This window comes from Notothenia coriiceps, unplaced genomic scaffold, assembly GCF_000735185.1.
Source record: "Notothenia coriiceps isolate Sejong01 unplaced genomic scaffold, NC01 NC01_scaffold00004933, whole genome shotgun sequence".
Lineage (NCBI taxonomy): Eukaryota > Metazoa > Chordata > Actinopteri > Perciformes > Nototheniidae > Notothenia > Notothenia coriiceps.
Genome location: NW_011337634.1, coordinates 7,830 through 22,544, shown reverse-complemented (window position 1 = coordinate 22,544; position 14,715 = coordinate 7,830). Strand labels below are relative to the sequence as shown.

Genomic DNA, 14,715 nt, shown 5'->3' with positions numbered 1-14,715 from the left:
TCTCTCTCGCACACACACACACAAACTCTCACACAGAGACACACACACACACACACACACACACACACACACACTCACACACACACACACACACACACACACACACTTCAGTGTCCCAGTAGACAACTAACCCCCCCTCCTCACACAGCAGGTAAATCACCAGTGCTGGCTAAAGATACATGACACAGCATAAGCCTCCAACATACATTTCACCTCCACCTATTACAACGTCTAGGCTGCGATTATCTCTGGATTGTAGCTGTGCATGTGGACATTATTTATCGCAGTTGTAAAGACACATGTTCCCAAATATTTAGGTCTGCCGTAGCTCCAGCTACTCATTTTACTAGTTCTCTGCAATACAAAGTAACAATACAAGTTGTTGTATTTTGTAGTGCACAGACCTGGTAGTGCATTACGTGCAGTAAAATAAGTCACATCAATACAGCATCCAACGACAGTATTGAAATCATTGGGATTTATGAACTCTGTAGTAGTACATTATTACGCCCATCCTAATCGCAAGGATACAAGCATTTCACTGCAAATAGTGTGTTTAAAAAAGTATCTGTGTATGTCAAAAACAATTGTACCTCTGAGTCACAAACCCACAAAGAATGATCACCCAAGTCTGCAGTTTCCCTCAGTTTTACATAGCGCTGGTTAAAGAGGCCCTATCTGCTCATTTTCAGGTTCATATCAGTATTTAGTGTCTCTACTGGGACATGTCTCCATGTTTTAATGTTCAAAAAGCTCTTTATTTGTCTCATANCATTTTTACCCGGCTATATAAAATAAACCCTTTATAATTTTACCAATTCCAACTGGTGTGCGTTGTTTCCTCTACCCCTAGAGGGGGACGTAACATACGGTATACCGTATGTTACGTCCCCCTCTAGGGGTAGAGGAAACAACGCACACCAGTTGGAATTGGTAAAATTATAAAGGGTTTATTTTATATAGCCGGGTAAAAATGGCAGGCATGCAGCCTGGAACAAACAAAAAGGCCAAAAGGGCACAGGTTGATAAATAACCAACAAAAGGAGGACTCTAAAAAAGGAGTCTAATCACATACAGGGAAAATAAATACTCACACACTAAATAAAGAACGAAACAAAACCTCACTTTAAAAGTGGTACAACTAACAAAGGAAGGCTGTAAGAAAACACAGCTAAGGTAGAGGACAACAGTCAAACAATACTAAACTAATCGAAGCACATCTAATCACAACAATACTGACAAACACAGACCACACGAGTTAACCACTGTTAACAGCTTCGCAAACAAACTAGCCACTAGCGAGAGGCATCCGCTCACACAGCAGAGCCTCCAGAGTGATCCTCAGTCACAGGCTTTGAAGTCATATCCAGCAGGTGCGCGCCGGCTGTGTGCTGCGATTGGAGTGCGTCGGGCCCTGCGTGCTCCAATCACAGTCTTCAGGAGGCGGACCAGGAGATGGCAGCCAATGACATCAGGGCACCCGCACAGCTCATTTACAGATAAGACAGAAGACGACCAGAAAGGCAGCAGCCGTAACATTGGCGGTGCCTGCTACAGGACAACACGGAACGTGCGCGATTTGGACGCGATGAGCAGTGCTAGTGGAGCACGCGCGTGAGCTGCGAGCACCAGAGCCTCGCAGCGGCGAAACTGAGGCTCCGTGATAAACTGTGGTAACATGAAGAGCCGTTTGGGAACCGAAACAGCCGGCGCTTTAAGAGAGCCGAGCCAAATGATCCGGCTCACTAACGTAAAAAGACAGTATCTATAAGGGACGGCTCAAGTCAAAATTCAACCCCCCTGCTCTCGGGGTGGACGCCCTCTCAGCCCTGGTCTGGCGAAAACACTGATAAACACACAACCACATGCAGATAGGAGAAGTGGCAGAGCAGAGAGGCTGCCAGGTACCCGGCGCCATGGGAGCAGTTTCGAGCTTAGGTGCCTCGCTCAAGGGCACCTCGGCAGTGGCCTTGGATATGAACTGGCACCTCTCCAGCTTCCAGCTCACTCTCTTTTTTTTGTTGTTGGTCCAATCGGGACGTGAACCGGCTTTTTAATTTTTTTTTAGATATATATAAATAGAAGTGCCTCATCACTTATTTATACTCATTTTATTATTGCTTTTTTTTTTACTTTAACTCCTTTTGTTTGGAAAAATAATTTTATCCTTGTATACTGTAGTTTTCTGTTTTATTTTTGTTTTTTTTACAGTTGACTACGACCTATAATTTTTATATAAATATCTTCTTTTTATTCTTGCACATTCTTACTTTTGCTTCTTAGTTTTTTATATACAAATGTATTTCTATTTTTTGTTCATCTTTTATTTCTATCATTTGAAAATAATTTCCTCCAGGATTCATAAAGTATTATGATTCTTGTTTTGAATAAGGTAAATACCAACGTTTTAGTTTATTATTTTTATATTCAGTTCAATTAATAGAGTATTCATTTATTTTATATATTTTTTACTTTTTCTCTCCTCATACGTTAGGCCTCAAACTTCTGCCTGACATTGTTGGCGATGCTTCATTCAAACGTCAAGCTGTTCATGACACATGGGGCATTCATTCAGCTGTTTGATGCCTTTCATGGATTTCCTGTTAACTCAGTTCAAGTTCCCTGCTGGCTTCACACATCACATGTTTATATTGGACCCTATGTCTAGTGGGTGACTTCATACACACTCTAGGATTTATCTATACACATGTTGTCTTCAACATCAGCAATTCTTTAATATATACACTGCAGCACTCGCTAATGAAAATACAACAGAGCAAGTTTGCCCATGTTTAGCCTAATAAGTAACCTGCTCCTGAAATATGTAAATATATTCAGGATGCATTAGTGCGTGTCAGAAATGAACACCAGCTTTACAATAAGTGCATTGAACTAATTTAATACAAGCCGCCCTGAATACCATATCTAAAGTGTTGAGACTTGTTGGTGTGTATATGTACTTAGCTTCCTGGGAATTTAGATAAGCCTTTATCAAAGAAGTGTATACCTGAGCAAGGTAAGTAGGCATTGATCGAATTTGTCTCTCATCGGTCAATTTGTGAGTCCTCGAAGCAGCTACCTATCGAGGTAATTAATGAGCAGATAAGAGAGAAGACATCACCGCTGTGTTTCACTACTTGAAAGGCATAAAAAGCCCTGCGGGGATCTGCTGCTGTTTGCTAATGGCCTCCTGTTCATTTGCTCTGTGCAAGGGATTAAAAGTGAGGCTCAAATGAGGCTGCCTCACATCAGGAATCCAAGATGGAAGGAGGGAGACGGAAGTGAGGGAAAGAAAGTACAAGGGAGAAATAAGAGATGAGATCATAATAAAGGAATGATTAGGTTAACATGGAGATGTCTGCAGGATGGGCTGTAGAGGCAGACGGCAGGAACAAGGCATGTCATTATCTCCGCCATGTGCCTGTCCACAGCTTATCTCGAATACTACTCGACCCATCAAACCAGTGGTTGTGCTAACCTAAAAAGACCTATGTTATTGACTGTTTTACACGTACTGCTGATTTCTCCCTCCTTTTTAATTGGCTGGTAGGAGCCTCAAGTGATATTTTTTGACTAAAAAATGTAATTAAACAGAAACGTTTGGTCTCATTTTAAACCAAAGTATCTTCAGATTAATCTGACCCCCACGTGCCTGCCTTAAATAGATCATGTTATGATCTATTTAAGGCGAGATGAGTTAATTACGTTTTTTTGGTATTCTTTGCCGCCCTCTTGATTGTGAGAGGACTTGGAGAAACACTTATTAGGAATTGAGAGGTGCAGGAATGAGTCCTAAACCTGAAAATGAGTTGGCGCACGGGTTCCTTCGTCCTCCAGTCAGATTATTTTTTGAACACGTTTTTAGGTTAGATGCCTGAAATAAGATGGGGTTCATACAGGCTTCCGAGATATTTTCCACGTTTGTTATACAACATAAGTTCAGATCAGTTAATACCCCAGTAGAGAATGTATTGAAGCTTTTACGCGTCATGAAAAGAGTGTTTAAATGAAACTACTTAACGTCTTCGTGCAGAACATTAGCTGCCTTTAGCTTAGCGGTGGTGACCTGAAGTCTTGCTTTTGTGATGGAGTTTGTTTCTAGCCTAGATTTTCACTTCTGGATTTTGCATTTACACTTACTCAATTAGAAAAGTGATGTTAAAATGTAAAGATTACCCTACTGAATAAAATGTGTAAGTACCATGTTATTGCCACAGATCTGGTTTCTGCAATATTCGCATTGCTTTTTGTTGATAGCCCTTGCGATGCATCTTCCGGTTAGCAAAATACCACATTCAGCGCCTGGCTATTTTGTATGAAAAAAAAAATTCTATGTCGTAGTATAATTGCATAATCAAAAAAGCTAGATAGCCTCAAGTCACAAACTCCCTTTTGTAGCGACCCTAAATTCAGTTTGTGGAAGAATTAGACGTTTTCTTTAACACAGTTGCTTGTGTCCTGTCTCTGTAGCCCCTGAGCCTTCTGCACCCTGCAACGCCACCCGCGGGACGCAGTCATGGCAGTCATCTCGCACATTCCGAAGAACCAGCCTATCTCTGAGCTCGGGCTTCTGGCACGCCACAGGACGCCACTCCAGCCGGCGACTCCTGCGGGCCATCCCCCGCCACGTGGCCCAGATCCTGCAGGCAGACGTACTCTGGCAGATGGGACACACAGGTTAGAGCTGACACCTATGACCTCTCTGATAGAGGGGACGAGGACAAACATCTGGCAAAACATTTGTATATGATCAAACAGAAATGAGGGATTTCTTTTAATGAAACAGTGTGTGTGCTTCTGGCAATATGTTGCTGTAGTTATTGATTTAATCTTGCTTCTGTGTCCAGGTGCTGGTGTAAAGGTGGCAGTGTTTGATACAGGCCTGAGTGAGAAGCACCCACATTTTAAGAACGTGAAGGAAAGGACCAACTGGACTAATGAAAAGACACTAGATGATGGTAAGGAGGAGGGGGAAAAAAAGATAATGTTGATGACTAGCAATGGAAATGATTACAAAACCATGTGAATAATGTTAACAATGATGGTTGTTATTAGTGATCTCTATGGGGATGGACTGTAAATGCTGGGTTTTTAAGGCAGTGTAGAAGGGAATTCTGGGAAATATGTTAGCCCAATGTCAGGTTTATTACCTAGTATGTTTACACATTCAAAAATCTTCATGTATGCAAATATTGAAGTAGTATAAAGAATATTTTACATTAAAACAAAAAGAAAGACAAATATTTGCAATAAATATATATCTATAAAAAATAATAATAGTACAATAAAAATATCACAATTTGCTCTAAAATATTCAATATGTGCTGTATGTCAGAATTTAAAGTGGACCTATCATGCTATATTTGAATAATATATTGTAGGGCCATACCTATATAAAACATGGATGATGTTCACCTTCCTGCTTATATTTTCAGGTCTGGGCCACGGTACCTTTGTAGCAGGAGTGATCGCCAGTATGAGGGAGTGTCAGGGCTTTGCCCCCGACTCAGAGCTGCACATCTTCAGAGTGTTCACCAACAACCAGGTACACACACACACACTCACTCACTCACTCACTCACTCACTCACTCACTCACTCACTCACTCACTCACTCACTCCAGCATTGTCGTCCTGCCTTAGCTTAGCATAAACGTTGCTTGCTTTATGCTTTTTTCAGACTCGATTATTTAGATGTGATTTATTTGAATGATTGTTGAATTCTCCAGTGCAGCTTCATGCATAGAAATATACTGATACTATGTTAAGCCTCATCCACTGGTCAATGATGTATCTGTCTAAATCTATAATTGTTGGTATATCTCCCCTCCCAGGTTTCGTACACCTCGTGGTTCCTGGATGCCTTTAACTACGCCATACTGAAGAAGATTGATGTTCTTAATCTCAGCATTGGGGGTCCAGACTTCATGGACCACCCCTTTGTTGATAAGGTAAAAAACACTAGTTCTATTCTCATTATACTGTCAGAAAGAGACCCACCCCAGCTGTGACTAGCCTGCAGTCAATGAGAACTGGTAGCAGATGTTTTGTTGTTTGTTCGGAGTCGTCATCCCTTTAAGTTGCACCCTTTACACAATGTGTTAATGAGCTGGAAAATAAACAGGTCAGCTTTAAGCACAAACAGGTCAACCCTAATGATAGACGAGTGCATGGCAACCATTGAACTGTGACATGTCCCCTGCTACATTAAACACGGAATATAGATATTACATGTGCCCCTTTTACTGGGCTTCGTCACCTATTTAAGATTTAAGGATACAGTGTGAAAGAAGCAGTTAGGCCCATCTATGTGAAATGATTGCAGAGTAAATCAAAAGAATTAAAAAATGTAACTCATTGAGGAAATTAGATTTTTCCATAACCAATGTTCTTGTTTGATTGACAGGTATGGGAGCTCACTGCCAACAAGGTGATCATGGTTTCTGCTATCGGCAACGATGGACCTCTGTATGGGTATGCCACCCCTTTAGCTCCTAAGATATTTTGATATACAATCCTCCTGTTTCACTGGAGTATCTGCATCTCTTGAAAAGTGGATTTTAAGTCTGAAATTGCATTGGATTCAGTTGCCTCAAAAACGACCTTGAATATTTGTTTGCCTGCTTTTGACAGTAACATTTGTTGTAAACCAGACCTTTAGTCAGAACTGTTGCGACAGGAGTTAGGACGCTTGTTGACTAACAGTGGGCGAATGTTGATTTTAGCAAAGATTTACTTATTACCTTTCAATAAACATATACTATGTCACATTTATTGAATGCATTATGTATAATTGGCAAATATTATGATATACTGAAAATAACGTTGTATGATCATAAATAATTTTAGGTAATCATTTCCTGGTTCTGGTTTTCCATGTTTGCCTTTTGTTGTGGTACCAAAAAGTTAACAAAATTCTGCAATTTTAGATGAATTTTTTCTCATAAATTAAATTGCTAAATTGACAATTAAATAAGGCCAACACGGACCTTTCAATCCACCCAGGAGCTTTGTTGCTTCATTATTACTTGGTCAAATTTAACGTAAACTAAAGAATGGACTTTCTGACTCTTTTTCCACTTATACTACCTCTTTAAATGTCTTATTTATATGTTATGCTCTACAGCAGCAGCATTATCCTAAAATTGTCACCTGTCGCCGTTCTGCAAAATGTCATGGTCTCGCAGCAGAATCACAATTATCAATATGGGTTTCTTTGCCAAATTACACCAGCATTAGTTCAAATGAATATTGTCAAAATGTTAAATGTTCTCACTGTTGCAGAATGTATTTACTACACAAAATGGCTTACTTCTCCTGCACCACTTCACCTATCTAATTATCCAAATGACCCCTGGGCCAAGGGGGTTTATGACCCTGCTGAACATCTGCTGACTCTTCCCTCTATATAAAACACCACTAAAGTACAGAATAGGAAAGAGAGGCTCTCTATTTACCCCCTTTATGTTGTAGTGCTGAGAAGTTAGCTTCTTTAAGTCTTGTAATTAAAACAATGCACATGTCTCTGTCAGCACCCTGAACAACCCAGCAGACCAGATGGACGTGATCGGGGTGGGGGGGATCGACTTTGAGGACAACATCGCTCGGTTTTCCTCCAGAGGCATGACCACTTGGGTGAGTTACTCCATATCTCTTATCAGATTTTACAGCAAACTTCTACCCTCTACTTTATGAGCTAGTGGACCATAATGAAAGCTCCTGATCTCTCATCCATATCCTATCAGCCATACACTTTTTTTATCTGCAGACATCTGCTTTGGGATCTGATTAAGAGTTTCACAGAATCAGTCAATCTATTCTGCTGTCAGTCAGCCATGAACAGGCAAGGAGGAAGAGACAGCACTCCATAAGAATAATATTCGAAAGTAGCCATGGTGTTTTCTGACAGTTAAAGACTTATATTTGTTGTCCACAGCAGACGTTAAATCGTCCGGACTTCTTTCTGTGGATTGATATGACTGCGCATAGTCCCTTGATCCTCATCAGCAACGTTCATGTTAGAGAGTATTAACAACCTCGGAAATGTCTCAAATTGACCAATCAGAATTGAGTATTCAAATAAGCCTTGTGATAAGTTTCCATAATAATTTCTAGTCATTTTTTTCCTTTCTGCTCGATCAATTAATTATTGTCTCTGCCTTCTGTTGGTTAGTGTTGTGTGGAAGTGTACATCTATCAGTCAATTACATCATCCCCGGCTAGATGACTGTATACTGCATTACATTATTAATACGTTATTTAGCTGACACTTATATCCAAAGCAGCTTACATCCACTTCAAGACCTTAGACATGCCTACATGAGCAAATCAGGGTTCTGTATCTTGCCCAAAGACCTTTCCACTAGTTAACTGCAGGGGGTGGGATCGAATTACCGGTTTGCTAAAAGACAAGATAGCAGCGATAACAAAAACGTATCATGACTAACTAAAGTGAATCATAACATACATTCACGTCTGAAGCAGATAATCATAGCTCGATGTCGGGGGGACGCCCCATGTTTTCTAAAGAAGTGAGATTTGCATTGTGGCTTTAGATTAGGACTTCATTGTAGTTGGAACACAATTCTAAACAGGAGAGTGCAGAACATGTTATTTGTAACCACTTTGGACTCTATTGTCTTCATCTCATGATCTGTCTTCCGTTTGTATGCAGGAGCTACCCGGGGGCTACGGCAGGGTGAAGCCCGACATCGTCACCTACGGTTCAGGGGTCCGGGGGTCTGGGATGAAGGAGGGCTGTCGCTCTCTGTCCGGCACCAGCGTGGCCTCTCCTGTGGTGGCTGGTGCTGTTACTCTCCTGGCCAGGTCAGTGTGATAAACAGGACTATGCTGTCATTAAGCGATTGGAGTTTGATCCTTGCTAGGAAGGTCTCTATGTTCATAGAGATGTTCACTTATTTGTTAGTTTGTAACTGTGAGCTGCAGCTTCAGAGCTTCCACTAAAGTTGTGAATATGAATGTGAATATTGATGATATATTACAGGCGTTGGAGATGACCTTAATTCTTCTTCTAATGCTTTCATCCAAACCCTTTTTTCTATTGGTTTGTGAGTAGTTAGCTGCACAACGGATGATATTCCCATCAGCTTCAGCATTGTGTAATCTGGGTTTGTGCTAGTAACAAAATGAAGATTTTAAGAATCATACATAGCAAACTGCATGTTAATACTTTTTTCATCGGCCTATGGGCATGCTGTCATTAAAATGCCAGCTTTAATTTAAATGGTTAATGCATTACATTTACACATAAACCCTATGTTAGCGTTATGAATGTAAGATGCTTCATGGAAAAACACGAGACATTTTACCATTGGCCGTTTTACATAGCTAGTGTATTCATCATCATTACTCAACTGTCACGTTACAGCACTAAAACCTGTGTCATAATGCGAACATAACCTAGTAAATTTAAAACTATGCAGAAACAGTTCTAATAATTTAAATGATATTCAAGAGAAACCTTAATTCTCAAATATGAATATGTGCTGAATACGCCCATTATGATAAGGCAGCATCTTGCCCAGGGACAAGTTAGCAGGACTGATTTTTGCAGTCAAACTAATGATAAGAAATCTCGCTTAATGCCGCCTTCTCTAATATAAAACTTGCCAAGATATTGCCATATATAATAACATGTTTTATGGCAATATAGTCATGGAAATATGTGTCTTAAAGCCCGAGACTCACTGGAAACTTTGAGTCTCAGTAGTTTTAGATGAAGTCTCTGAGGATCTTGGCTGAAGTGGTGTCATTCAAAGGGAGGGTGTGTTACAGCTGAACCGTGGTGGCATTTGAAAAACACAAGTTGTTGTTTTTTCTCTGTTGTAATGATCTCTTGTTCCGTAATCCTGGACAAGAGCGAGAAAACCAGTGTAACATGTCCCAGAGGAAGGGGGTGTGTCGCTGAGTAATGTTGGGTATTATTCTCAGTCTTTCAATATCCCGCCTTTACATAAGTCCCTTCAGTGAGCTCATGTATCTGGGTTAAATATCACACCACCCTTGTTGACAACAGTCGGCCCTCCCTTCTCCCAGGGAACAAATGCCAGCCCCTCCCTTGTCTCCCCTCCAGCACTGCTCTGATTTTGAATCTAGGGAATGTAACCTTAAACCCAGCCTGTCCTCCTCTGTGTCCTACAGCACCGTCCAGAACAGGGATCTGGTGAACCCCGCCTCCATGAAGCAGGCTCTGATCGCGTCGGCCCGCAGGCTGCCGGGGGTCAACATGTTCGAGCAGGGCCACGGGAAGCTAGACCTGATCCGAGCCTACCAGGTCCTCAACAGCTACAAACCTCAGGCCAGGTAGAGACATCTCAGTGAGCACATGTGTGAAGCCTGAGTACATCCAAAGGCTGTTCCTCAGCTACATGTGTCTCATAGGGTTCATAAATGGTGTCCAGCTTTTACACAAGTAGATTCCAAGCTGATCGGCTAATCAATCTGATTTGCTGTCGGTCATATTCACACACACGTGCATTGGGATAGTTTTTAAGTCATTTACTAAGCAATGCAGGCATTATGCCACACCACACATTGATGCCCATTTGATTAATTTCTCGCTATATTTTGCCACTTTTCAATTTATTTCTAAAAAGGAACACATTAGCGTCCGTCTCCAGACCACCTGGAAAAGTGAGAAATGTAATCAATATAGTATGCTGTGATTCATTCTCATGCAGGCTGCTCAGCGTAAACTCATGCATAGTCAGTAGGTGTCTAGGGCATTCATGTGATATCATACTCACACCTATACATTAGTGTTAATAGAAAATAGTCTTGTATGAATTAATAAATAGGTCGTTTTGGATAACACGCCTACATACACATGAAAATATAGAAAAACTAATTATCTGATTATTTTCTTTTTATGTATTAATGTACAATAATAAAAAATAAAAAAAAACTAATACAAATGTTTTCATGCTGTGAATTATCCTTCTTAGAAAGGAAGGGAATATAAATTGCCCAAAAATAAACGTGTTTGCGTTAAAATACTTCCAGATAAGCCGAAACACTTATTCTTAAAATAAGAAATTAGAACTTTGAATTTCAATATGATCAACAAATAAATGATGAAAACCTAATCAAATTGTGTTTTCTATTTTGTTTTGCAATCACCGTTAACCTTGGCTTTAAATCCACACAAAAAATGTACATTGACATTTCAGTCACTTTTTATTGTTCTCATCTAAAATCATAAATCACAGAAAATGATTTCCTGTGTAATGCTGGATAAATAAGCCAGGTAATAATTATATCCTACTGGTTTATCTCATAATTTGTCAAACTATTTCATGCCAATCATAAATGTGGAGCTAGATATCTTTGGCATCTATATAATACATAATGTAACATGATTCAAGGCCAAAGATTCTTTAAATGCACATGTGTCCTTGCTTTAGCATTTAACAAGATATTTGATATTTGATGTTATCTGAACTGATTCTAAAACATGTGGCTTATTGAATGTTATCAACATTATTTCATTTTTTTTGTTTCAATCATGAAATACTGACAGGGGCAAAGTGACTATTGAAAACAAGGAGAAATCATGCATTACATGTTTTTCTGTCTACAGTTTCCACCACAGTTATCTGTAGTCCCTTGTCCTTTGACGTATCCTTGTTTCTGCATTTCTCCTGATTACTTGACAAAAAGCACATATGTTTGTAATATTAAAACCAGAGTTATACTTACTTGTTTGTGTCCTTGTCCCCTGGCAGTCTGTCCCCCAGCTACATCGACCTGACAGAGTCTCCCTACATGTGGCCTTACTGCTCTCAGCCCATCTACTACGGAGGAATGCCCACCATCGTCAACGTGACCATCCTGAACGGCATGGGAGTCACGGGCAGGATTTTAGACAAGGTGCTAACACAAACCTACACAAAACATGGGCACTCTTTTGAACTCTTCTTTTAGTAAACCCGGTGCCTCAATTATAAAAGTTGTACTGTGACCTGAAAAAGTCACAACCCTCCCACAGTTATATATTAATAATAAACTCCACTTTTGTTGTCATTGACTTTAATTATTTGTTGTATACTGAATATTAAGTGTACACTTTGTCACAGTACAGCGATATGTCAATGACATTGCATTAAACATGGCAGTGCTCTTTAATAAGCAACAATACCTAGTGGAGACCAAACATATAAACTGTATATAGTGTACTTCATGTTTCTGCCCAAAGGGTAAGATTGAGTGAATGGCTTTATCAGGTGGAATCACTGGTATCATAGAAATGGTGGTTCCGAGTGACTACATTTGGATACAAACTTTATTAAATAGTTAATATAGGAGAAACCTGTGGTGTAAATAAAGCAGCATATGGTTTGGAAGGGCAAAAGCTACTTTTTCATCACACTGAATGATGCGGTTATGGCGAGCTATGATGCCCCACAGATGGATAAAAAAAATTATAAATCGTTGCCCACAGATTTAGAGTTTTGTGAATCTGTGTAACGATATTCTGCTACTCCTCTGCCTTCTATTTGAACCCTACTACCACACAAGAGTACTTCATGATTAGGGGGTTACTGCTGTATTTGCTTGTAACAACGTTTTTTTAAATAGCATTGTCATTGTTGACATCATTATGATCAGTGGCGGCTGGTGGAAAAATATTTTTGGTGGGGCTATTGAAATGGGGACCAAACCAGGGCGGTCCGGGGGGATCCTCCCCCGGAAGACATTTTTGAGAAATGACCCCTTAAATTATGACTTCTGGTGACAAATTGAGGCTTAAAAATATGAGATAATCCATAATCTTCAGTGTGGTTAGCACCCTCCACCACCACCTCCAACAATCACCACGAAACCCACAAAGCAGATGCACAGCGCCCCTACACACACACAACACCACAACCCACACACACACCAACAACAACACCACTACTACACACCCCAACTACAAGATCACACGAACCGACATACACCATTCAGCTCACAACCTACACAAGGCGGCGTTGCGAAGGGCGCCACGCCGCGAGGCGTCGAGTCGGTGGGCAGGTGTCAGGGAACCATACCGATTGAGCCGGGTGTAGGTTATAATCTTAAGTCGGACAGAGAAAGAGAATAATTTGGAAAGAGTGCGAAGAGGATTAGTCGCGCTAGATAAACTTAACTTTCAGGAGGGGGGCGAGTGTACTATCTGATGGTCTCAATGGCTGGATCGCGAGGGAGCCGTCCGGCATGTCCTGACGGGCGATGCACCGGCATTCAGAAGAAAAACCGCGTCATTACGGATGCCTCGAGAGACATACTTAGGGGTGCAGGTGTTGGTAAATCTTTAGGTTTTAGTAGAACTTGTCGCAAAACGTCAATTCACTATAGAAGGTACACAGGTAGGACTAAATGTTGACGCTCTAGATTACTACGCAGTTGTAAATTCTGTAAATAATTACATATTCGTCCGTTGTAATTTATTTCTTTGATCCTGTACAAGTCAATTAAGGAAAGCAACATAACTAGCCAAAGAAGACACATTGCAGTAACAAGTCAACTATCACAACGCGGAAATATACTGTACCACTGCCGTCCACTGCGTAGCTACTCACGAAAGTGGCGTGTTATCCAGTCTCCGTAGCGAATGTCTTTCTCTTGCTGAGGTAGAGTCCACGCCGCATACACAGGTGATCTGGTCGCAGAGTCCTTCACAGCCTCTAAAATCAGGTCATCACCCCTCTGACGGTGGCCGAAGAAATGGGAGCGCCTCCGGCCCGAATCCAATGCTAATTAAAGAGGCTGAAGATCGAAGTCTAGGTCGTTAAAAATGGGACCTCCCGAAACTGGTAAAAACCTGTTTATGGGGTAAGGCAGAGGGAAACCTTAACCGAAGCTAGGAGATAGAGCGATTACGCGGAGAAGACGCAACCAAAATAAGAAAACGCTTTCACGCGGAATCTGAGAGAAAGAAATTAACTTGTTATCGTAACAGGTCTAACGAAGGTTTGGAATGCAATGTCCAAAAGGAAATTGCGAAACATAAAGCATATTCGTTAACCGATCGGGGTGAACCCCTGCCACAAGGAGAAGTGTGCTTTGTAAAGGCGGTACTTCGGCGCACAGAGAAAGAAACGAGAATCGAGACCAGTTTGATGACCTGCCCGTAAATCTGCGTCTACAAAAAATGAGGTGATTACCCTTGACTGGGACGCGTAATGTAGAAACTCTGAAAGTCAAAACCAATTTAGTATCAATATAACAGACTAATGGACACGACGGGCGGCTGATGAGGCAGGTCACAAGAGCGAGTCGAGCGGCCTACAGTAGTGCACTAGAGGAACCAGGACTTGAAAACAATAAACTGGTTTATTATAAAAAAGGATAAGGTAGTAGTAACGTTTTATATAAGAAATTTTAGTCCAGTTACACTTAAAAGAAAAAGAGGAAAAACAGAGAGTATCAACTCCATATGGGATATCCTACTTTAATGATCCGGAGAGAAGTAGAAAAAATTACACCTCTCTTGAACGTGTTAACACCGACTGATTTATGCGAAAAAACGGGGTGACATATAATATATATATAAGATAAAAAATTTATAATTTTTTTTTTAAATTTCTTTTTCTTTTCTTTTTCTTTTTGTGGAACTTAAAGTCCGTCCCGCGCCCCGAGGCAACCGTCCCGCGTCGCGGGGCGGTTCTGTTACCATCCCCTTTGTGACGGATGACATGACAACGTTGTCAAAACCT

At 40.8% G+C, this 14,715-nt stretch overlaps 1 protein-coding gene across 1 annotated transcript in view; it reads left to right on the top strand.

Moving 5' to 3' along the window:
• Window positions 1-3,261: 3,261 nt before the first annotated feature.
• mbtps1 (membrane-bound transcription factor peptidase, site 1) overlaps window positions 3,262-14,715 on the top strand; it is a gene marked incomplete at its 3' end in the record, with an annotated part of 19,155 nt that continues 7,701 nt past the window's right edge. Inside the window, exons 1-10 of the mRNA XM_010767959.1 lie at window positions 3,262-3,281; window positions 4,448-4,677; window positions 4,848-4,958; window positions 5,436-5,545; window positions 5,833-5,949; window positions 6,405-6,472; window positions 7,531-7,633; window positions 8,673-8,824; window positions 10,160-10,321; window positions 11,743-11,887. Of these exons, the coding sequence (XP_010766261.1) occupies window positions 3,262-3,281; window positions 4,448-4,677; window positions 4,848-4,958; window positions 5,436-5,545; window positions 5,833-5,949; window positions 6,405-6,472; window positions 7,531-7,633; window positions 8,673-8,824; window positions 10,160-10,321; window positions 11,743-11,887 (1,218 nt within the window). The remainder of the gene's footprint in view (window positions 3,282-4,447; window positions 4,678-4,847; window positions 4,959-5,435; window positions 5,546-5,832; window positions 5,950-6,404; window positions 6,473-7,530; window positions 7,634-8,672; window positions 8,825-10,159; window positions 10,322-11,742; window positions 11,888-14,715) is intronic.